This window comes from Pectinophora gossypiella, chromosome 7 (assembly GCF_024362695.1).
Source record: "Pectinophora gossypiella chromosome 7, ilPecGoss1.1, whole genome shotgun sequence".
Classification (NCBI taxonomy): domain Eukaryota; kingdom Metazoa; phylum Arthropoda; class Insecta; order Lepidoptera; family Gelechiidae; genus Pectinophora; species Pectinophora gossypiella.
The window spans coordinates 6,292,034-6,317,233 of record NC_065410.1 but is presented as its reverse complement, the minus strand read 5'-3'; the positions used below and the strand labels follow the sequence as shown (position 1 = coordinate 6,317,233).

General features: G+C 37.2%; 1 protein-coding gene across 3 annotated transcripts in view; it reads left to right on the top strand.

The window, feature by feature from the left end:
- LOC126368569 (pyrokinin-1 receptor-like) overlaps positions 1-24,826 on the top strand; it is a 140,338-nt gene extending 115,512 nt beyond the window's left edge. The window contains exons 6-7 of one of the 3 annotated variants that reach the window (XR_007566614.1): positions 2,217-5,017; positions 24,814-24,826. Coding sequence is in view for 2 of the 3 variants with exons in the window: in XM_050012614.1 (XP_049868571.1) it covers positions 2,217-2,438 (222 nt within the window). In the remaining variant the exon portion in view is untranslated. Of the gene's footprint in view, positions 1-2,216; positions 6,700-24,813 lie in introns of those variants that run through there. The other 2 variants (XM_050012614.1, XM_050012615.1) reach the window with 2 other exon arrangements.
- The last annotated feature ends 374 nt before the right edge of the window (positions 24,827-25,200 follow it).

Here is a 25,200-nt window from a genome sequence, read left to right as displayed (position 1 = left end):
CGCAGTAAATAAACAATTTTAACGCGTTTACGAGCCATTTAATTTATGCCGCAACTGGAGAAATAATATTTTATACCGGATCCATGAAATCTGAATATTTTAGGGCTTTGTAGGGCTATAAGGCGGTCTGGATTTGAATTTGGATTTATTGCGCACAACCAAGCAATTTGCGTAACGTTTGGTTGGGATTTTATGAATAGCATTTCCTGTCATGCTCTACTTTGCTGTCAGCAATTGGCATAATATGTGAAAATTATTACGGATAATAAAATTACTTTGAATTTGTACTTCTGAAGCTTCTGATCTCACTAAGAGACATTTCTCGAGCGACAAATATCAATCATCTGTCCGTGGAGACATCGTGTGATGACGGACGACGGGGTCGTCAGACTTCTTTCGACACTGCTACTATATGGCAATTAGATATAGGGCAAAGTCTGGCAAATGGCTGACTGGCTGATATTGTGACAAACGATGTCCCTGGGGACAGATATCCCTTGTCAAATATCACCTAGTGGATTCTAGGCTTTAGTACAGTATTTATTTATCATCATCAGCCCATTAACCTCCCCACTGTTGGGGCACGGGCCTTCCCTATCGATGGGGAGATCGGGCCTTAAACTACCACGCGGGCCCGGTGCGGATTGGTGGTTATTAACGACTGCTAATGCAGCCGGGACCAACGGCTTAACGTGCCTTCCGAAGCACGGAGGAACTCGAGATGATAACTTTTTTTTTGTGGTCACTTATCCTATGACCGGCCTTTGCGAAAGTTGCTTAACTTCAACAATCGCAGACCGAGCGCGTTTACCGCTGCCCCACCGAGCTCCTCAAATTACAATTAAAAACAGTATTTATTATTTTATGACTATTAAAATAAATAAACGACGTTCATAAAATTCCAAAGTTCAACATGATCCAAATGAAATGACATCGTGTTTCTCGCTCTTTGGCGAATCATCTCCCCTGAATTCCATTTTGTTAATTACCTAATTCAATGCTTTCTGCTTCCGTAAAAAAGGTTGTTACTTTTTTATATTTTCATCCTCTTATACGTTTGTGCAATGGATTCCTATTGCATTCAGACTTTACCTTTGAACAGTAATTGCAAAGAAACTTTGTAAAAAAGGTTAGTGATTATTTAGAAGATATGAATGCACGGGAGTAATTATCTGGGCTATTAGAATAGTTTCTTGATTATTTGTAGCTCTGTCCACCCCTTCGGGGAATACGGGCGTGAGTTTGTGTATGTATTAGAATCGGGATATTAGACAGATTTTTTTTGACTTGACTTATTGTACTCGTAGATTTGCCGCAGAGTTGTATGACTTTGTTTTTTTTTTTGTAGAACGTCTAGGACCCTGTGCCGAGGTTTTTCTTGCAGCTTATTTTCCCCGGCTATACAGGTTGTGAGGAGCTGCAGTAGTTTTAGGCGGATGAGACGTATGTCATTTAAAAATGAAGTTTCTATGTTACCTATTGAATTAAGATATTTTTGAATTTGAATTTGAACTTAGGTAAATTAGAACAGCAGTCCCAAATCAATATAGGAGAGCTTTTCATTATTGATGCTATTCAGCCTAAAGAGAAGGCTTGCAGGGTAATGAAGTGCGGACGGTTGAGGGAATGGGATACTTTCTACGAAACGTCATAACGAAAATTCCATATACCTAATTTGGATGTAAAGATGCATACATAAACTCACGCCTGTTTCCTACCGGGGTATGCAGAGACTATAGAATTCCATTTGCTTCGATCTTGGCCAGGAGCTGATCGAGCTTTTATGTCAGGGGGGGGGTCACCCGATCGCAGACAACATCCATAACTCAACCTGGAACCTGGATCCGCCCATGATCCTAACGCACCTTCACTTGCTTCCTCTACCTTCATCAGATCAATCGTTTTATACTCACACGCCGGTTCAGAGTAGATCGTACTGAACGTCCTTTTTGAAGGACATCTACAATGTACGTCCTTCCAGGTCTAAATAAAGATGTAAAAATGTCGGCAATAGACATGGTCAAATTAGTCGTAGATACTCATTGTTAGTCGTACTATTCTTTTATTGAAATTCATTAATAACGCAAAAGGAAAAATGACATTGACTTTCATAATTTAAAAGTCCAATTCTGGATTAGCATTTTTGAATTTTTCTTTGACAAGTCATCATCCCAATTGAATGCACGAGGTTTATACTGGAATTTTGTACCTTGCAGTGTATGAACGGGCGTGACTTGTCGACTGTGAGCGAGTCTCCGAACGGGAACGGGCACTGGACTCACGCGTGGAAGCTCAGGATGAACGAGCCTTCGGACTCCATCGGGTCTCCTCGCAGCATCAGCAACTCGAGTCTGCGGGAAGTCGACGAAGAGTTGACAGGAGAAGAGCTGGCTACGTACATGTACCAGGTCAACTGTGATATAGGTGGACTCACCTGACCCGACACGACGGTGTAGCTACCTATTTTGTGTAGCGTTAGCGCGTGAAGATTTGAAACTCATAGCACTCCTGTGTCAGTCTTGGACACTTTTGATACTGTCAGTTAGAACTTGCTTCCAAGATTTGATATTCACTACTATGATAATTATGTGTTTTAGGTGCAGTAGAGAATATTAAAACGTAAATTGCATTAGATAAAGTGCGTTCTTCGTTCCCGCTCGTCCTAAACGTTCTTGCGTGAAACAGTTGATAAAAATTGTTAATGTTGGCTTTAGAATGAATTCCAGTGAAAATAGATTTATCAAGTGCGATGTATTTTATAAATACATCCTCAACAAACCTGAGTGATCATACAATGGTGGGAAAAAATGTATATACGTATACGTATGTAATAATATATTACCAGTGATGAATGGTATTTTTATAATAATATGTGATCTAATGTGTTGCTGTTTTTTGTACATGAATGACTATTTTAAAATAAACACAATTTCTCATTGCGACACATTCAACTATGTAAATAATTAATATAAAAAACAAAGTACTTATAAGAAAAAACAAATTAAAATTTTCGCCTTAAATAAAAAAAAACTTTGTAAGAAATTCACGACAAAAGATGTTATTTACGAGTATCTCTGTCAGACGCTTGAACTTTTAATTGCTAATTGAAGTTCTGGATAACTGCAATTTATTTCAATATTTCAGAGGAAAATTTAGTTATGTTTGAAAATAACCGAGAACTTCTGTTGTATTCGATTTGGAATCAGAGTCACAAAATTTCAGTTATTATTTCGTTAATATTAAGAAATAACTTTAATATGGCTGTTAAAGTTACCAATTATAAGTGATATTTTAGTGTTGTAGGTTACAAGGCATAAAAATAGTAGGTAGTCAATTATAAAATTGCTTAAAAAATTGCCTCAACGTTTTGGGCCTGTCTTGCCACACGAGTACAATACTCGCATGGAAAAGCATTCTATAGAAAATATAAATATTATACAGATCACCTATATACCATACATACCTCAATATCCAGATGAAAAAGCATTTAAGATCAATAACTAAAAGCCCCCGCTCCGCCGACAGAACATTTGAATAATTTATTTTTCGTTTGCATAAGACATCTGTGACAGAAAGTGACGTTCTCGAAAGAAATTCGAGACCCTTCGAGACAAATTAAAATTCTTCTACCCAACTTAGTTGGTCGCTATTGACAAGGGTAAAGAGACTGGTGACACAGTCTTTCACCGAAATTTCAGTAACACTGATTTGGGGTAAAATTGAATTGGTTATGCAAGATTAATCCTTTCTTAAGAATTTGTATTGCAAATCGGTCATTTACTCTGATGGATGAATAAATGGTAAAACATCTTTTAAATAGGAATGGGTGGCGCCATCTAGCGGGTTTTGAAGAAACCATCGTATAACGATAGAGGGTACATATACATGAACAAAAACTGTCTTGAAAATCATGTCATATCTCAGAGTCATGTAGTTATCACGTTTCGAAGATATGAGGGTTGGAAGATCGTAAGATTTTAAAAAGAAAACTAACAATCCACTGGCATTATGCCAACCTCCATAGTAAAAAGTTGGGATCCCTTACTTTTAATGATTTATTAGAAGGTCAGCTACAACAGTGCGATTATTATTAAAGCATTGTTTTTTTCAAATATAGATGAAGTATAACGAATGAACCTTTCGATTATAAAGTTATGACATTAAGCTGCTTGCTACCTTACTCGAATAATAAATATTAGGCAGGTAGGTATCTCAAGTTAGTTTTAATGTAGTTAGCAAACAAAATTGTAGCGTTTGTGTTTATAACACTATACTTATGTAAGAAATTACAATAAATCTCTTTTGTTTCAAGTGTAGCTTTTTAGAATCGTGGGTCTTTTCCATTTTTGTTTTCTAGGCGGTTTTAGCAAGGTTCCCAGGTCATCGCCACGTGCAGTAAGATGAAGGATTATCGCCAATAAAAATATTAGTTTGAAAACTAAAACCCAACTACGGAAAAACGATGAAACAAGAAAATTATAAGTTTTCAAACTAAAACCCCACTATAGAAAAATCACGCTCTGAAACGTATGAAACAAGAAAATAAAAGGTATATTTTTATGAAATTCTTCCGAATACTTAGTGATGTTTAGAAGATAGCCGTGGTCGTATGGAAATCTGTCCTAAGACTTTGTTTACCACGGCTATCTCCTAAACATCACTAGTAATGAAAAGCGAGAATCGTGTGAGAAATGTACGTGGGAATAACTGAATCATTGTTTCGCACAAAATGTCAAGTGATTTCAGTTGGAATTTACATGATGAAACTGAAATAACTTCTGTGTATAGAAATGAGTAAATATTTTCCCGCCTTGCCGCATTGTTTCCCCACGCATTTCAACATATTTATATTTGGAATAAGAAATACTTTTTTAACTACAACGTACCGTAAGAGAAGTATAGAAGTCATCACTAATTTAAGAGCCACGCTCTTGTCGGTGTAGCATTCCATTGCTTCTTTTTAGGGAAAATATACGAGTAGAGCATCTATCTCGCCTTCTGCCCACTTCGCTCTGTAGTATAGAAGTACACAGGCAAAAACAAAATACGTTATAAATACCCTGAAATCACTTGATATGACATGTAATATTACCTACCTGTCGGATAACACGTATGGTTGAGTAATAGAAAAATAGCTTAGCTTTTATTTTTTTCTACAGTGTCTCATAATGGTTTGCAAATTGTTGAACAAATGCATTTCTGAACGTTTAAAACTGTTTAAAATACATTTGTTGAATGTAGACTAGATAAAGTTTCCGATCGACGTTTGGATTCGCTTTCCCAACTTTTTCCTGAGTTATTGCCTTTCGATGTTAAAGTGGCGGCCTAACTAATCGGTATTGAACTCTATAATAAATGGTGCTGCATTTTAGTGGTTATCCAGTTTTTGTGAATAAAATGTGAGGGTGTGTTTGTGCTCGATCTGATAAGCGGTGCATGGCCGGGTATATCCGGTGGTTTATTTATTGGCCTCCAGGGTTATTTATACTCTATTCACACTTGTTTATGTTGCGCGAAGTTGGAAACTGCATTTAAGTACTATTCAAATGTTCTGCTTTTGGTATCGCAAAGTCATGGAGTCTTCTGATTTCAGTTTAAATGTCGACTTTTTTCCTTTCGCATTAGGTATGCTACCTACTTTATAATGCAGTTTGTAAAATGAGAAAAGTATTGCCTTTAAGTCTCTTTGCACGTAACTGGTGTTAACACGTCCTTATGTTAATTTAATGTGTGAAATGTTGGGCTTTACCTGCTTCGCGTCAAATCCGGCTTTGGGTAAATTGTTCAGAAGTAAACTCGACTTATTCTGCTTAATACTCAAGACGATTTCGTACACATGCCTAAAGTATATCAGATTTACATCATAATTGTACATAATAATAAAGTATAGGTATGTTTATTTTGTAATAAGTTGCCTTGCCAAGTATGTGCTAAGCACAATTATTGATTTAAGTTGATTGTCAAATGGTTGTAAAATAATAAATTTTACAGCTTCAATGAGTAACTATATAACGTAATTTGATTGAGTGTATACTATATAAGTAATAAAGTTATTGTATTGGTATGTGGAAAAAAAATACAGAACAGTGAATATTGGTGGATTGATTATATTACTCATAAAATTGGTTCACACCACGCAGTTGACACATTCTGGCAACTTAAACGTTTACAGTTTTTCGATAATTTTTTTGAGCTTTACCGTATAACAATAACGCCATTTTCGCTTAAGGTATGAATGCCGTCTGAAGAAAACCATTTAATCGTATTTGTTTTAGCTCATCACAAATTGCAATGTTCTCCAGACCAAGACAATCATCCCACTTAAACCGACGCCTTACATAGCAAAAAATTGTATTCGAATAGTTATTAAAACTCATCGTGGTTGTTGAAACATTCGTGAATGTATGCCAATGTTTGTCAACATCTGTGTGGGAACACATTAATGTTAACTTTAATGCATTTGAAATGTCCTTTTCGTTTAAAATAGCGTGTATATACTTAGGTTATTTCACTGTATAGTTTCTAATGGTTTGTAGGTATAATAATATTAATTTTGGTAAAAAATAAAAATTAAATTAAATTTGTAAATAGAAACCAAAAATATTTTTATTACTCAATAAGTTTTATGAATAAAAATGGAAGTGACTATGTAATATATTGTTAGAATAATATTGAATTGCAGATCAATAAATGCATACTTTTGTCCATGTTGTTAATTAGAAATATATAATTATTTACATTCACGTTTTTTATTAATTTGTTTTTCCTCTTTAGCTCATCACAAATTGCAATAAATGAAAATAATGAGTATATTCAATAAAATAAAAGAGAATAATATTATTCTATTATGTCAGTTTATACAAAAGGTATAGTGTAGAGTAACTGCAAAGTAGTAAATATGGCTACTTTCCTAAATATTTATTTATCCTACCAAAAACATTTTTATGTAAAATATAGCCAAGACGAGATCATAATTAATCGTAATGTTGAAAAGTTATCAGATCCCATGTGGACCCATGCTTCTTACGCTACACTTCCTAATTATAAGGCCTATTTTGTTTTGTATTTTGTTTTTTCCTGCAAAATATGGCAAAATATGGGGCTTGCCCGTTTCGTTGCTACAAGCATTATAATAAAATGGCAATGAGAAATCAATATATTTGTTACCTTACGCCCATGGTGACGGAAGTAAAACACCTTACGATTAGGTGATGGTAGCGAAACGACCAAGATACATATTTTGCCTAATGTGTCGAGTTTGTGAACTTAGAGTTTGTAATCCGGGTATTTTACATATTAATAACATGTAAAGTATAATAGCTATGAATTAAAAAAATTACAATTTTTTAATTAGTCCACTGCTGAGAACATAATATCCTGAGAATTTGGTTCATCTCGTATAACTAAACCTGAGTTATGAGGGTTCAAAAAATCGACGTAAAGTTTCGACAAAAGGTAGGTAGTGCCCTGCTCTGGTGTTGCTTGTCTTGGCGGGAGCACTTCCGTGCTCCCAAATACCTACATAGACTTTTTTTATAATTACTTTATGTTACCAAGATTTCAAATATAGGTATGTTATGTATGTTTATTGTTGTACTCGAACTTTCATCGCCATCTGAACAGGAGTTTGTTCAGGATGAAGACATTCAAATTTTAAAATTAGATTATTACACGTACAAACAAACATAAACTTACAGAGCCAAAATCAACCAATAATGGTATATAAACAAAACACAAAAGTGGTGTACAAAACGAATAGACCACTATGATATCGTAAATAAGTGTACTAAGTATTACTGCAATAATTTTTACACCTAACTTACTTGCTTTATAATACAAACTTTTAGCATCCCTGACAATTTGTGGCGCTACTAAATCCAAACTTAGGCCCCTAAATACTAAAACACTGGGCAACTAATGAAATAACAAAATATAAACAAAAACTTCTACTGAATGGTGTTTTTTTTTTGTAGTAAACTAAACCAGTAGGTCCTGTTACAGAACTTACAACATAATACAAAGAACTTTCGCGAAGTAATAAATATCAACGAAAATATAGGTCAGGCAAATAAGGTCGAGATTAAAGAAACAAATGAAAAACAAAAGTTTGTTTCAAGTTTTTCCTTCACTAGTAAGTATTTTATTTCCAAGTGCTTTGGCCCTGGTCCGCACCCAATTCAGTTTTAAATTTATGAAATAACCAAACTAACACGTTAGTTACACTTCATGGCAAAATTTACAGAACAACTTTCTTTTGAAATATAAAAGAATGAAAAATACCAGCGCCAATTGTTTTCTTGTTATACAGGTTAAGGATATCCATAAAACTTGATTTCAATATCAAAAGAGTATTAAATTTCTGGTAGTCTCTCTTTCTTTTAGAAATCCTACACTGAACCTCGTTACTTTCAAAAAGGTAAGTACTTATATATGCGAAATTTTATCCCAAAAGGGGTTAGTTGCTTTAAGGGGAAACTTTATACTCGCACTTGAAACGGCAAGATAGCTTCCTAAGAAAATAAACCTCGTTTACACTGTCGAAGTTTTCCAACTGCACAACGATTACTGGGGATGTTTGATAAAAACTTGCTCTGTGAAGTCACAAGAAAACATTCGTTTGCATAACGCAATCGGATGGAAACTATTCAGAGTTTCTTGCGCAGAGGAGGGTCTTGAAGTTTTGTTTATAACTTTCTCGAACGTGGACTAGACCGACATAGACACATAAATTCAGTTATTAATAGCTAGTATTATTTTATCTGCCTAATATCGACTTATACACTTATACACACTATGCTAATGAACATCACATCACTATCTTCTGTACTTTGACAGATATGACTCGTAGGTTCCGTGTATTGAAGCTATTAAAATATAATTGTACTGCACGTCCTGTCACCTGCCTGTCCTGTCCTGTGTAATATAGGGTGCTAGTGACTTCGTAAAGAAAACTTTGTGGGATGATTGAGATCATGATGCTCAGTTGATATTTAGTGGAATTTTCCGTCGCAAAAGTATGAAACTGAAAATAATTTTAGAAAAACACTAAAATTATCATGGATTTTTCAGGACAGGAAATTCCACTTGATATCAACTCAGAATCATGGTATATATCAGAAAAATCAAGTATACATAACTCCAAAAAGGATGAGTTTAATTTACTTTATTGACCCGAACCTGGTGATTGCTTTCTTGTGATTTATACTACCCCAAGATCCATGAAAATACGGACGACAAACTCCATGTTCAAGGTAGTCTATCTGTTTCATGAGGTGACGAAATCTGACCGCTATAAAACTTGATAGCCGACACAACACATTACAAGTTAATGGGAATCTATAGCGCACCATAAAACCGATCTATGGTGGGGACACACGTTAGAACAGCATAAATCGCTTGCACTGTTATTTACTAGTACTTATAACCTAAACGTTTGTAATGGCACGAATACAGGGTATTAGTAACATCGTAACGAATACTGAGTGGGATGATTCAGACCATGATTCTAAGTTGATATCAAGTGGAATTTTCCTGCCCAAAAAATATTTTATTTAGTATATTTAGATTTTTTAAACGATTTAATATTCTGTTGCGATGAAAAATTCCACTTGATATTAACTCAGAATAATGAGCTGAATCATCCACCTCAGCATTCGTTACGGTATCACTAACACCCATACTTACTTGTATCGCTACCTGTACGTACTTGTACGTGTTGTAAGTGTGCTGCAGTTTCTTGACATTTCTTTTCCTTAACCATAACGCGAAATGAAGTAATTTCAAAACTGTTACTAAATTAACCTTCAACAAGTTCATCTATGATAATCATGTGGAATAAATGATTCCGATTAGTTAAGTCATATATGAAACGAAATACTCTTGTGTAGGTTTGGGCTAATATAACATTAAATGCGCAGGTAGCAGAGGTGTGCAAATATGGGACAAATACAATACTGGTAGCCATTCAGGTGTATTAACCCTTTAGAAATGGCTGGAACGTTCCCCTGGCGCTAATAAATGACATTTGTTTGGTATTAGGCATAGTTAGGTAGGGTTGCAGCATTCTGTTACAGCCTATTACTTCTTCTATTGCCTCGGTATATCACCGCAAGTTTGGACAGATATAGATGGCCGGTATTGACATTTCCCTCCCCCTATTATAAGTCATTATGTAACAATGGTCTATGCTCACCAATGCATTGATTGTTATTGTGCAATAGATTATTTATTATGGGGTTTGTGGATTTATTACAGTACTGTTTACTTCGCTTTAAATCCGTGGTAGCCCAGTTGGTAGAACGCTTGCCTATCACTTGGAGGTCGCAGATTCGAATCCAGCACAGGCCTAAACCAACGATTGTTGAATTTGTTTTCGAATTCATGTTTGGATCATAAATGTTTATCACGTGCTCAGCGGTGACGGAAAACATCGCGAGGAAACCCACATTCCCGAGAAATACATTTTATGGAGGTATGTTACCTAACCTGTATTGTGCTAGTTTTATCTTTGCGGGTTGGAAAGTCAGGCAGTCACTTCTGTAAAAAACCGGACCTGTCAAATCTTCAGGTTAGGTAAGCGGACCCTGTGAAAAACGGGATAACGATAGGGAGATGATGTTTACTTTGCTTTAAATTGTTTTGAAACATTACATAAGCTGTTCCAAGGTAACTTCTAAACCATCTGTCAGAATTTTACAAATGAGGTGTCACTAGAAGCGTCTTGGTTGTCCGGTGGCTATAGGCTATGTGACGTCATGTTTTTATTCAAGATTCAATAAATGTGGCGCCCTCTAGAGCACATACTTTATAAATAAAGCACGTTTTCTTTATAAATACCCTAACTTTTTTTTTTTTGGTTACGAAGGGGAAATCCTCATGGATACCTCGCCACCCGGGGTAGCGACGAGGTTATGTCGGACTCTTACCGACTAAAACCCCTCCGATGGCCCTCTGCTGCGCATGTCGGGAAGCTCCGGGATCTCTAACGAACGCACCGGTGCTTCCCTCGCGCCTGCTATAAAAAGCGCGTCCCGGGGTAGGTCCCCACCCCTACGCCATCCCAGTTTTACGGCAACGCGAGGCCATGTCACATTGCCGTCCCTCCCGGAGACCGTATGAAGAGCGGCCCGGGCCCCCGCCCTTACCACTCACGGTCTCCAGTGTCCCCTTTCAGTGGCCTTTTACGACAGGCAGGGGGTACCGTAGCCCTATTCTTGCGCCCGGAACTACAGGGCGGCCCGGAACTACAGGGCGGGATAAATACCCTAACTAACCTAACCCAACATCATCATCATCAATTTAAGAGCCACGCTCTTGTCGGTGCAGCATTTCTGTAAAATACTCTCCATGCTACTTTTTTAGGGAAAAATAGGGCAGTGGTTTCCCTCTTGCCTTCCGCCCCGCAGTACTCTGTCTGACGCGAATGGGATGGCGCCCAGAGTAGTCTATTACAAAGCCATACTAGGACTCCTGTCCTCTGCCTCTGAATAGTACTGACAGTTACTGCTGCCCTCTGTCAGGTTCCAGGTTACAGTCCCTGAGACATGCCCCTTCCGTCCTGCATTGCCGTACCGATGGCTCCCATCTCCGCCTCTGCAGCCGTTGAGGTCTTCACCCGTATCCCTGGGCAAGGGTAACCCAACATAATATAATTAAAAATATAAGTTTTTACGTAAAATCTGACTACGGAAAAATCACGCTCTAAAAAGTAAGCCAACTAGTGTCAAGAGTTTGCTTAATTGGCTATTCTTCTAAACATTACTATCCGGAAGAATTTCAGAGCGTGATTTTTCCGTAGTTGAGTTTTACTTTTTAAATTTATATTTTTATGATTTCATAGCCGAGAGCAATGAACTTGAAAGATGTTTAGACAGTTGCTATTGCTGAAACATGGTTTCAAGTTAAATGTGATTTTAAATCAGAAACTAGACGCAACTCATCAGCTTTAAGTGCTTTACAAAGTCAACTCCAACATCTACAAAATAATTCCAATTTGATGACTGAACGAAATTAAATATATATAAGTAATACATACCCTGCATAATTTTATATTGTATGTAGTATCCAGTAAAATACGACAACGGCAATAGAGCGCTGTTGTGGCTACAATGCTTTTGAAGTGCCTCTGCCATATTAGCGCACGCGGAAGTAGACCGAATGTTTGGAATAGCAACTTCAGGTTTAGTGACGTGAGCGGGGGTGCTCCTCGAGAGGGGTGAAAAATTCCAATTCTGGATTCTGCAACCGGAGACTGGCCCCTTAAGCATAAACAGGCACCTCACTAGGCAGAGTGCGTGGAACAATGACCTTAAGGCGATAGCCGATAGCGGGGATTGTTCAATTATCGAGCACCTCTTTAATTATACTAAACCCCTTAAAGTGTATAAATACTAACCCACTTAGATTTTTCTTTATTATGTGTTTTAATAAAATGAATATTGTCGTTCGATATTTTTTTTGTGTAAGTACGTGATTCTGTATATACTTAATGACAACATAATACAGTCTTTCGCTTAGGTCTCATTTAAAGTTTTCAGAAATGTCAAAAGTTCGAGTGCCATGAGGAAGAAACTTTTCTGCCGTTTGACATTGTAAGCGACATAGGTAGTGACAGGCATGGCATCCCGATTTGAGCGAGATGTCCCGTCTCTATTTTTCAGGGGTTTTACGGCCAGAGAGGGATGCCAAACGTTTAAATTTTTCTCTTCTTTCGATTTCATCATCACTCGATTTTCCAATATACGGGTAATCCATATTGGTTGAGTTTTCTGTATACCACCCTTTCTAGTTTCTCAAGGAATCTTTACCACGTAAGTAATCAAATGTATACACATTTGATTAGCGCATACGCGCTGGTTAAGATAAGTACTTTTTTGATTGACTTGCAAACGTCCCGCTTTTTCCACGATTTTGTCTCGTTTTGGAACTCTAACTACACTAGACAATCTAGATAGGTCGCAAAATCAGCAAGTATGTTGTACCTTTATGTAACACCCTACGACGGCAGCCAATATGAGAACACGGTCACTAAAGACGTGACCCGACTACCAACTTTGCTCAGCACACATTTAGAAGACTCGTTTTTTCTAATGCACCCCATGAATAAACCCTTAGTTTAATGTGAGCTCGACTTAGTATTCGTCTCAACCGATATCATAAAAGCAAATCATAATATCTGAAATGGCTGGTTTGTTATTCAAATGTGATTCGGTATTTACACGCAAGGAATTTAATTTTGTCAGTATACTAGCTTTCTGCCCGTGATTCCGTCTGCGAAGACTTTTGATCTCAAAAATTCAGGATGACTTTTGGGACCAAAACTATCCTGTTTTTTTCTGTGTGTCAATTATATCTCCATACCAAAATTTAAATCGGTTCAGAGGTAACAGATATACAGAGCTACTTTAGCATTTACAATAGTATTGTATGGGTTGTATGGCTAGGCGCGAGCAGCCATGGTAGCTCAGTTGGTCGAACGTTTGCCTCTTATTAAAGACGCAGGTTCAAATCCAGCGCAGCCCTTAACCAATGATTGTCTAAGATATTTTAGGCGAATTATGTTGCTACCTACATTGCTTCTATTTCTTTGATCAGAGTAAAAGTGGGTGGAAGATTTGTTATGCCTGGGTGTAATAGCAGGTCATCATTTACACCCAAAAATAAAGATAAACGATGTATATGTTATTTGCGTAATTAAAAAGAAGAAGAACCAACGAGAGAGAAGAGAGGGAGAAAATAAAAAGAGAGAGAGAGAAAGTTATTAGAAGGTTAAAAAACTCTGTACAGCGCCATCTATATTTTTTGTGGGGAACGTAGCCTGGAAAGTCCCTCATTATCGATAATATAAATCTCTTTGTACTTATATAATTATATAGCTCCATTTGAAATCTGATGTATCTTTCTTACAACTTCACGCTTTACGTTTCGGAACGGTCCCGGTATACGTACTTGTAACGTGGATTAATTCTATCTTTAACAAAAACAAGACTAAGTAGGTGATAATTTTATGGATTTGGATTGCAATAGGGTTTTATCCGTCCTACTGTTTTACGAGCAAGACTACATAAAGTTTACTACCGTCCACCTACTTCTACGCTAAGCTAGGCCGAGTCTATTAATCTCAGTATTAGCTATGAGCCTGATTAATGTCGCCTGCTGAGAGATTGAGGCCACACTATGCGTTGCCGGTCCGTTGCGTCATCGCAACGCTATAATTTTAACGTACCTATTGAGTGCGATGACGTTATAAAGCATCGTATCGTGGGCATGTATTTGTAGAAATCTGGGTATAGCGTAGGTATTTAGTTCGTCATGCGATAGATGTATCTCTTATTGCCCCAATAGAAAATATTGTCGTGAGTTTATGTGTTATATTATACCTATGTAAAACAACGGAACGTCACTGCAAGGCGGCGATATCGCAAATGACACACGACAAAAATGTCTCTTTTTTTATTCCAACGGAAAATGGATTTAGTCTTTTTCAGGTTCTCTACAGAGTCGGCTTCCGATTGGTAGGTACTCCTAAATATATATTTTTATACGATGAAAATATCTACTTGCGCCAGTCAAGATGTTTCTGACTTTAAATAATATAAAAAAGCTACCACTACAGAACAAAAAATCATTAAAATCGGACTTGCACCTTGCAAATATTAACGAAAACCCATATTTTTTATTTATCTACCAATTACCAGTATTTCAGTATCAATATGACTAATACGTATATAATTAAACACCTATAGTTCAACCATGACTAATCTTTTCGCGCCCGATCGTCAATTGTCATCCTTTCTTGTTTTCTTCTTAAAAATGTCCGCTATTATGTTTCTTTTTTAAAAGACTGGACCATAGAGTTTTGGCCAAAGGAGTATTTACTTCGTTCGGCGACAACACAAATAAGTAGTGAAATAGACATTCATTGACTCTATAACAACGCATCGTGTGGCCTGTCTTATTAGCGAGCTAAATCAATACACAATGAATGTATAGTTCTGCAGATGCTAGGAGTAATGACCATTTCCTTCCTGTCATGAAATTATTACTTCATGTCAAAGATTTCCATTGTATCGCTGGTTTATATTACGTTTTGGTCTATTTACCCAGGGCAGTTTACGGGTTCCGGAATTCATTTGTGGAAATAATTATCTAAACATATCCGATGACCGTGATCTTTGTTTACAATAATTTTATGTGATAAATACAGTCAATCATACTTTAGATAAAAAATGGATAACTAAAGGCCTGTTTCAACACGTGTGGAAATTGTCTGATAGCCTATGTAGTACTGCAATTAGACACCTAGGTGTCCAGATTATTAGTCAGTTTTTCGGCCAGTGGTAATACAGTCTCAAAATATTATGGCAAATTAATATGTCTGTGAAGCTATCAAACAAAATATGGAGCGTTTCGGCGCGGTACGACATAATGACTTGTGTATTATTTCCTATTATATTCTATTCCTTTTTGTTTTCCTCTAACGAAAAATACAATATACCTATTTTGTGTTATCAAACATAATATAAAATACTAATCTACTAAGATATGTTAGCCGATAAGTTTATTGATTCTGGTTGCAACTGAATAGGCTAGTTTCAAACTAGTCAAATTAGTTACTTTTTACTAAACGTCAAAAAACCATATTAATACTATGGAATTTGTTTGATAAAGCACACTGTGACGTTATAGACGACGTCAGTGATAAAATCTCTGACTTATTATTACGTTTTTCTTGTTTAAAAAAAAAATAGAAAACGTTTTTCGTTAGTTTTACGTGTGTCTTTATTTAGTAATCAGAATTTCGTGTTTTATCTTGAAGCTAGTACACGACCCAAACTCAACCGTGCGTACTTTTGCGAGTGACAGACGACATTGATTTATTTTATACGTTACTTTAGTGTCAGATTGTGTAACAGTTTATTACCGACTTCTGTATCAGGCTTAGGCCAAGTTTATTAGGTTAGGAGCACTCACTGGCCATTTCCTCTCTGTCATGAAACTGCCAGATTCTATTACGGCTATCTGTTTACTTAGGAAATGGGAGATGTTGTTTGCTGTTGTAAACTAATTAGGATCAGAGTCCCATATTTAAAAATATCCTAGGGTATGAAGGCCCGATTTTTTTTAATAAATAAATAAATAATAATTTTGTTAATTACATGGAGGTCTGGTTTGACGGTTTTACATCGAGGATGCTAAGCTACGAAATCTTCTAACTCATACGTAAATCAGCCCGATGAGAGTCAATTTCTCTGGCTTCTTTAATAAGTATCCTTTCATTGTCGAGTACGATGAATTTATGATCCAACCTTGGATTTAAAATCAAGAAAACGAATTCAACAATCGAGAAAATATTTATTTCTTTTTCATTTCTTACCACAATATATAATACTTCTGGAAATAAAAGTGAAACGATCTCAAGAAACCGACACAAGTAAAGTAGTACCTACTCTACCTGATTCAAATAACAGCGAGGAAGAATTTTATCTACAAAGGAATTGTTGAAATCGCACAGTAAAACTATCCTTACAATGTCATGTTGCTTAGTCATCCAGTTGGCTAGAGACAAAGTATGTACCAAAGTACTAAAATCAAAGTAAGTACATTATTATTTTAAAACTCTTCTTTTGAAAAAACCGATGCTTGCCTACTCATTTCTTTAAACCAAGTAGGCGGACTTCCTAAATACACAGGATAAACGCCACGACAAAGGTTTATTGATAAAATTGTAAAAGGAGATGCTGAATTAAATACGAAATAGTTGTTATGTGTATAATTGCGCCATTATTTATTTAACCACTTTTACAATTGCCCCCATGAAAAACTAACAACCGCGAATCTACTCTTTTTTTTATAAACCACAGACTAAACATGTACCGACCGTAAAAAGTTTAAATTATGCCTGTATCAAATTAATATTAAGCCTTCTTGCTAGATTATTCCAAAATATTCCACCAAAGAGTATTATTCTGATTGTTAAATAAAATAATTGCGTAATAATAAATAATAGCTCAGCTCAGCTTAAATTCTATCGGCACAGCACAGCTCAGCTTAGCATCGGCGCAGCACACACGCCACAGCCATCAGCGATCTCTGCGCGGCAATTGTAACAAAATACTGAATGAAAGCGTCGAAGGTCTAAAATAAGTGTCATATTTCTTATGGTTTTCCTCGTCTATCATTTTAAATTGTACAAAGCTCTTTGCTTCATCAATCACCGCGAAGACGGCGGTAGGTAAGATGTGCAATTCTTTGTCAGCATCTTTGATCCCGAACCGCACAAATTGAGATATTTTGAGGGTAGAAACTAGGCATTTTGTTGACACGTGTGCTTTTGACCGAATCGTGATTTTCCGCCCAGCGACAACCTTTACGTAATTTTAATCCAATCAAAAACATAAATGTGAAATGACAGCCAAGTTCAATACAATGATAAATGCCTTGGTTGTTGACTTCAACGACAAAAGAAGTGAGATCTAAATGGGTGCCAAGTTCAATGGTCAGTCCTGAATTTATTTATTAGTAATAGTATAACATAAAATATCTTCTTATAACATGAGATAATGTATTGTAGCCTAAGGTCTGTCTTGGCTAGTTTTTATAAACCTACCAAAGAATTATTATGTTCGATCGTGTTTGATCGACCGCGTGTCTAGATAACGTCTGACTTCTTATAAATTAAATACAGTTGAAATAATATTTTTTTAACTCTGTAACTCTGTTATTTTTTATTTATTTAGTTAGTTAATGCCCCGATTCCTGCAGACACCTCCTAATTTTTGAGATATATCCGTCATTTTCTTATCCGCCGAAAAGGAAAGGAACGGGCAATCGACAGACATAACATGTATGGAACACACGTCAATTTTGGGTAGACATTTTTATTACTGGAATCACCACAAATGCAAATTTAAATTTACAGTTAAACCAAAATTGAGTTGTCTCAATTTAAAATACTTAAATTCTCAGGCCTCGGGATCAATATATACTTTACTTATATCGCAGGTTACATCAAAGCACTCAAAGGCGCTGCGGTTTTTGTAACTTCAGCGTTTGCAGAACTTTGTGTCTTCGCAACTCCATAACATCTTTGAGGCGGACTTGTGCGAAACCGCATCAAGCGTTCTTGGAAAAACAACTTAAATCGTCCAGGTGCATCCCCCTTTTCCCATTTCAACCCCCTTGCGTAGGCTTAGCGCCCCCCGATGCCCGGGACCACTTAGCAGGCCAATAACGCTCGAGGGCAATTTTCCGCAAGAAAAAATCTCCTAGAGTGGAGTGCAATCGTCCCTATCTAAATGTTGGAATTTGCTATAATAATAACATTGAAAAAACTTGAAAAGCTTTACTTTTTGCGCAATAATTTCTGACTTCTGAAGACGCAGCGCACCAACTGAAATGGTATTTTTTATGTAAAATGCTTTTTGAATTAGATACTTAATATAGTCGCCTCAGATAAATGTAATAGCCACAGAGTTCTTATTACAGAGAGATAGCCGGAGGGACATAATAGGTGGAAAACGGTAAGTAACGATCATTTTATTAAAAAAAAACACATAATTCAATGCTTCTTTGCTTGTGTTACTACGCAATGAACGGCCGGTAAGCTGATGTAGCGGTGCAATTAAAAGTTCTTGGTGCGGCCGCTTTACACACCCAAGTGAGTTAACACGCGACATGTGGACTCGTGTAATTTAGCGCTGAGGGCAAGTCTGCCTTGTTTCTATAATCTCTGGTGCTCATGATCTAACACGATGTCACGAGCTTAATAATATTAAGCACGACATTAGAATATTATTCTAATAAAAAAAAATACAAAGAGGCTTTAAAAGAATTAAAAATCGTGAAACTTATTAAAAAAATATCAGACTGAGATTCAAATGTGTTGTCATTAATATTCTTTTATCACATTTAAAAATTTCTGGTTGATTCAGTAAAATATATTCTAGTAATATTAATAAAATATTTAATAAAATTTCCTTTTATAAAACAATATATACGCAATACTTAACCTTTATGAAAATAGAATAAACCTAATAATTAAGTGCTATTTATTTTTACTGGTCAATGTAATATTCCATTTCAGTTATTTTAAGGTCATCGCCTGAGGGGACCAAGCTTATTATAAACATCTATTGCTTACGTCATGTGTAAGCTTAGTCTATTTCGGAGTGTAAGGTACTGTGATAATGTGACCATCACACATCAACACATGCGAGTCCGATAATCTTTGAATGACGACTGGAGAACTGGCCGTGGTGCGCTTAGCAGCATGTTGATGGTACATGGCTAGCTGTTGTATTACTAGCTGTGCTATTAAAACTAAGTTTCACACATGGTTTAGCACCCCTTTTAACCCTCGTAGGAGTTGAATTTCGCAAAATCCCTACGTCGTAAAAGGAACTTGACACTATTGTTTCTGAGATTTCGTGAAGAGTGCGTGAGTCACTGACTTTTCGCTTTTGTATATTACATAACATAAATGTCCCACAGCTGGGCACAGGCCTCCACTCAATCAACCGGAGGGGGTATAGAGCATACTCCACAACGCTGTTCTACTGCGGGTTGGCGGAGGTGATTTTTACCGCTAATAGCCGGGGCCAATGGCTATATTTTATATTTATAGCGATCGACACCTATACATTTTTTTTAACGTTGGGAAATGGCTTACGCATACTACGCCACCCGGGGAGGCGACGTGGTTATGTAGGAATCCCCGGATGTCGCCACCCGGTATACCCACTAAAACCCAACGGTGTTCCTCCTTGCCGCCGTGTGGCGGGGATACGGGAACGCAATTGCACACAACCGCGTCCCCGACGGCGGATGCCCTTTGAGGCCCAGCACCCATGGGAGTGCGTCAAGCGCCTCCCCCTCCGCCAAGGGCTGCCCGGAATACTTGGGGAGCCCTACAGCACGGGGCCTGTGTGGTGGTCATCATAGGTCCCCGTCAAGGCGGCACTCGGTCGATTGCGACCAAGTGCGCCCGCCGCCGCCTTCCCGGTCGTCTGCGGTGAATAGGGAGCGAGTCGACAGAGTCTTCCCGGTCCCTCTCCACCGCTTCCTTCGCAGACATAACTATGTCCGCGAAGGTGGCGACCGCTCTCCAGGCCATAGCGATCGACACCTTATGGCAACGTCCCCTTAGCGCGACCAGAGGCACCCTGCCCTGGCGTCTCCGCCAGTAACCATTACTGCCCATTTATTTTTGTACTTAATTATTTCATGTCAGTGTGTATAAACTCTTAGATAACATTTTCTACTTTATGGTTTGTTTTGATAAGAACCTTAGCAAAAATCTTTTGTCTATGTTCGTGTGCGCGGCCGTTATTATTGTGGTTTTTGCTCTCTCTGTTGTGTGTATTGGAATGCGTGTGCGCGAATTTTTCTAATAAATTAACTGTGTCTCACAGATTGGACTTTTTAATCAAGAACCCAAATAGACTAAATCTTGTATATTATATAGATAAGAAAAAGAAGATTAAATAATTTAGTTCCACCTGAGAAATTATTTTTTCTAAACTTTAAATCCCTGATAGTAATATCTACCGCAGGATGGTCTAATAAATCCGTCACATGCAATATTGTTCTGTCTTGTAACTCATGAAACATGTGATTGTGCCTTCGACGTTTCCCATTTACCGGTCCAATATTGGATCCCAATATCCACACGTACAACAGTAGTATCCAAATACCAATACCGCAGCGGATCCAAACACTAGCTCAATTTCTGAACGTTTGTCATCTAACAATTTCTTTTTATCGCTTTATATTTCCTATAAGCCTCCGGAGATTTTCGATACTTGCACAATATTTCTAAGTCTTTTTCTTTAAGCCGTTGTTGCCGGTTATTACTTACTGATGTAAGTACGTAGTCGTTACATGAGTCATGTCAGGGGCTTGTGGCGGCTCAGTAATAACCTTGCAATGCCGTAAGCGTGGTCAATTATTGGTCAGCAAAAATTTTGTATCGATCGCCATCGACTCGCAAAGAAGAAGAAGTAATAACCTTGTCACCAGGGTTGATGGGCTTGGAAATGCACCTCATAGTCCGCACGTTAGAAGAAGAAGACTTTTTGTTTTTGTTGTGAAATCAATGCCCGACCTTATCAACCAGGGTAGGAACCCAGGGTAGTAGCTTAATAGTAATTAAGCCGCCAAAGACCTGACATGTTTCATGTTCCGACTACATATTTACTTATGTTAATTGTACTCGGAACCGACGGCTTCGTGCCCTCCAAAGCGTGGATCATCTATCTCATCTTACTTTCGCACCATTAGGTGATCTGTCGGCAATGTCCTAACCAAACTAGGGATAAGTGATATGTCCACACTGGGATTCAGAACTGCGGCTTCCGGACAAAAATATCAATAAAGAACTTTATTCTGAATTCAAATTCTGATACACGAGTAATTTAATAATTGATGCACATTGAGTATTCGTTTGTATTCCAATATACGCACTGTAGATGAAAGCACTGTACACACAGAGAAGCACTGTAGTTATATAAGGCCTTCTCCTAAAACCTTCAAGCCTTGTCGTTAATTCGCTCTCAGTTAGATGAAAGCTTTATTTGCTGGACATGTTAATTGGCCGGCCGCGGCTGTTGTCAAATAATGAGCTAAGTTCGAGATTTGTGAGCCATTTGTAAACTAATATCTTGGTGGTTATAACTTAGTAAACCTCTAAGTGCCGCCAACTTGTTTATGTGTTATAAATTACTTTGCCTAGTTAATATAAGTAGGTACTGATGTAAATTCCATCAGCTTGCCGTGAAAAAGAAAACTGTATGATCCATACTTCCCATAGTCAGGCCAGGTTAGTGTAAGGAAAATGTGTCAACTTTTAGTCCAAGGGCCTCTACCAACTCCTAAGGGAGCGGCATAGTGAAGTATGTACTCCCATATCCAGTAGCGAGATGTCTGATATAACTATTAAGTACAAGTTACCATTCACCTATTACACCTTAAGGCGGACAAGTCAATCGCCTTAAGGCGGATACGGAAATTGCGAGGTGCCCTGCACGCGTTGCTTTGTGTTACACGTACGTAGCACAATGTGTGTGTGAATGCGGAGGCGCGCGGCGCATGGCTTGTGGAGCACATGCCGATGCATGTATATTTAGAGTTGACGTAATCCTTAGTTCACTTTTTTGACACGCATGAATGATTAGCATGAAGTAACATTGTATGTTTTTGTAAGACTCCAACGTCATAGCCTGCTGCTTTTGTTTACAGTTTGGCATTTCGATCTTAACTTCAATTGGTACGGGTTTGAAGGTCAGACAGGCAGTCCCTTCTGTAAAAAATCGGTCCTGTCAAATCTTGAATTTAGGTAAGTGGAACTTGTGAAAAATATGTCAATGCTAGGGCCATGATTTCGATCTTAACTGCTTACAAAATACACAGCCGGAAATCGAACCCGGGACATCAAGCATGGTTGGTAGATACAAATACAATGAGCTATAGCGTCAAGTGAGACGTTACGCACAAAAGTTACGATTTAGCTTTACAATACGAAAACTTTTTTAATATCAGCATGGGAAAACTTATTTCGAAGTTTATAAAATAAGCTTTTGAATGGTTATATAGCGTCACCACTCGATAGTTATCACTTGATACTGTCAGTTGTGTTTGAATCTTTATTTCTTATAAATGTCATGCACGACCAGATGATCACGAAACGAAGTGCCTGTCATACCGACCATGTTGTATAATTATTTATTTATACCCACTTATTATCGTAGCTGCGCACAGTTATGTAATTTAAATAGTTAACTTTGTTATTCGCTAATCCGTTAATCAAAAAGTTAACTTCGTTAAAAGTTAAAGCGTTACATTTCGAATTACATTTTACGCAAGCTAGCTAGTTAATCGTTAGCTCGTGATAGACATTGCATTTTTACCCGACTATGCAAAAAGGAGGGTTATGCGTTTGACTGCTATATTATGCATGTATGCACGTCTGTTCCAACCTAACTTCTAAACCATTTTGCTAGAAATTAACAAACGAGGTGTCACTAGAGCGTTATAATTGTCCGGTATATTGCTATTTGACATTTGTTTGTATTGCGCACTTACTTTTATATGCGCAAATGTCAATTTGCAAAATTGCTTTCTTAGGTGCTTCGTTGTGGCCATTTTAACCGCCTCCTTACCTATTCTAACTACTTTGCAAGATCTTCTAAAATAATAACTGATTATAATATTATTACTTTATATTACCTCTGATTATGAGCTTCAGTTAACAGGATGAATGCGGAACTCAACTAAATTTAATCAAGTTCGTGTTGTTGTAGTGGAATTACAAAATGTGACGCGTCTGTCATAAGTTGTTCGAAAACAATTCTGTATAGCTACATAGCATACTATGAAAACATAGACCTATGTTCGTGTATACGTAGATACGTGTATTTGCTTGAATAATGAATTGTTTTTCTTACTTGATTAGTTAACTACGCAACTAGCTAAGTTAGTTTAAATGAAAATACAATAGTCTTGTTTACCGACGAATAGATAAAGAAAACTTGGGGTTGGGGTTTGGGGTTGGTTTTTAAATTCATAGTACGCTTGTCGTCTATTAATCGTCCTGTCAAATTAGGTCATATCAGTGTGTCTTGGGCCATAGGTACAGGTACCCACTTTAGAACTCTGTCGCACTAACATATTTGACATTTAGTGAGACTTATAGTTCAATTTGTCAAAAAAGTTAATGTGACATGTGTATACATTAACCAAAGTGTATACATATTAATGCTTGTAACCGTACATAAATATTTTATGTAAGTATATAATAAATTCAAAATATTTATCTTTTGTTCCCTTTTTTGACATGACTTATAGTAGATTTCCCGCATATGACACTGGTGAAACAAATGGGGAGCGTTGAGTTGGGCGCGAAACTTTGTTCAATGATTGCTTACTTACCTAACAACCTCCGTTGTCCAGTGGTTGAGCATTCGGCGCGCGATACGGAGGTCCGGGTTCGAATCCCTGTTTGGGACATGTCACAAAAATCACTTTGTGATCCCTATTTTGGTTAGGATATTACAGGCAGATCATCTGATTCTCCGAAAATAACATGATCCGTGCTTTGGGAGGCAAGTTAAGCCCTTGGTCCCGGTTACTACATACTGATGTAAGTAGTAGACGTTACATGAGCCCTGACACCAGGGTTGATGAGGTTGGTATTCCACCTCACAACCCACACGACAAGAAGAAGAAGCAGACTCAACTAACGCGAAAAGTAGTTGTCGTTTCTTGACATTTGAATACTGGTTATAGCTGTCAGTATAAGTATGTGCGTGAAATCGTGTCATACCCCATACATTCCATACAATTAGTTTGGTCTAATCAGCGCAACTGAATTGAATTTGTCTATAATTGAAGCTTATGAGTTATTCATTCATTAGGTACGTGACTAACGAGATTTTCATGAAACCAAATGTTTTGATTTAATGTTTTGTGTTTCAAACGACAGTCGAATTTGGATTTTAATAAACCAAGTGAGAAATTCACCGACGATCAAATTTAATTATATTACATTCAATACTTTTCTGGGATCTAAATTATACTTTGATTGGTCTTGTAAAAATGATATCTTTGATATTGGTACAAAAACTTTAAAAGGGACAACTCCATTAATCATAATACCTTAGTCATTGATATCATATCGTACATTTACAGTGTCATCATCATCATCATCATCTCCCTAGCGTTATCCCGTGTCGACATGGTGCGCTTACTTACCTGCTCGTGGTAGCCCACTTGATAGTACGGTTGCCTCTCACTTTGACGTCGCAGGTTCGAATCCAGCACAGGCAAAAACCAATGATTGTCGATGTTCTTTTTTCGAATTCATGTTTGGATTATAAATGATTATCAAGTGCTCAGCGGTGAAGAAACTTATCCACACACACACACACACACATAACACAAAACACATAACACACACACACACACACATCACACATCACACACACACGCGTACCACTGATATACGTGAACTCGTCTGCCTCTACTACTTTAATTAATACGTGGTTAACTGTAATTAGCTTCACTAGCTTATAACATAATATTATTGTAAAGTATTGTAAATGAGCTGTTGTTAACCCGAATAAATAAAAATAAAAATAAAAAAATCCTGAGGAAACCCACATTCCCGAAAAATACATTTTCGAACCTTACCTATATGGGGCTGGT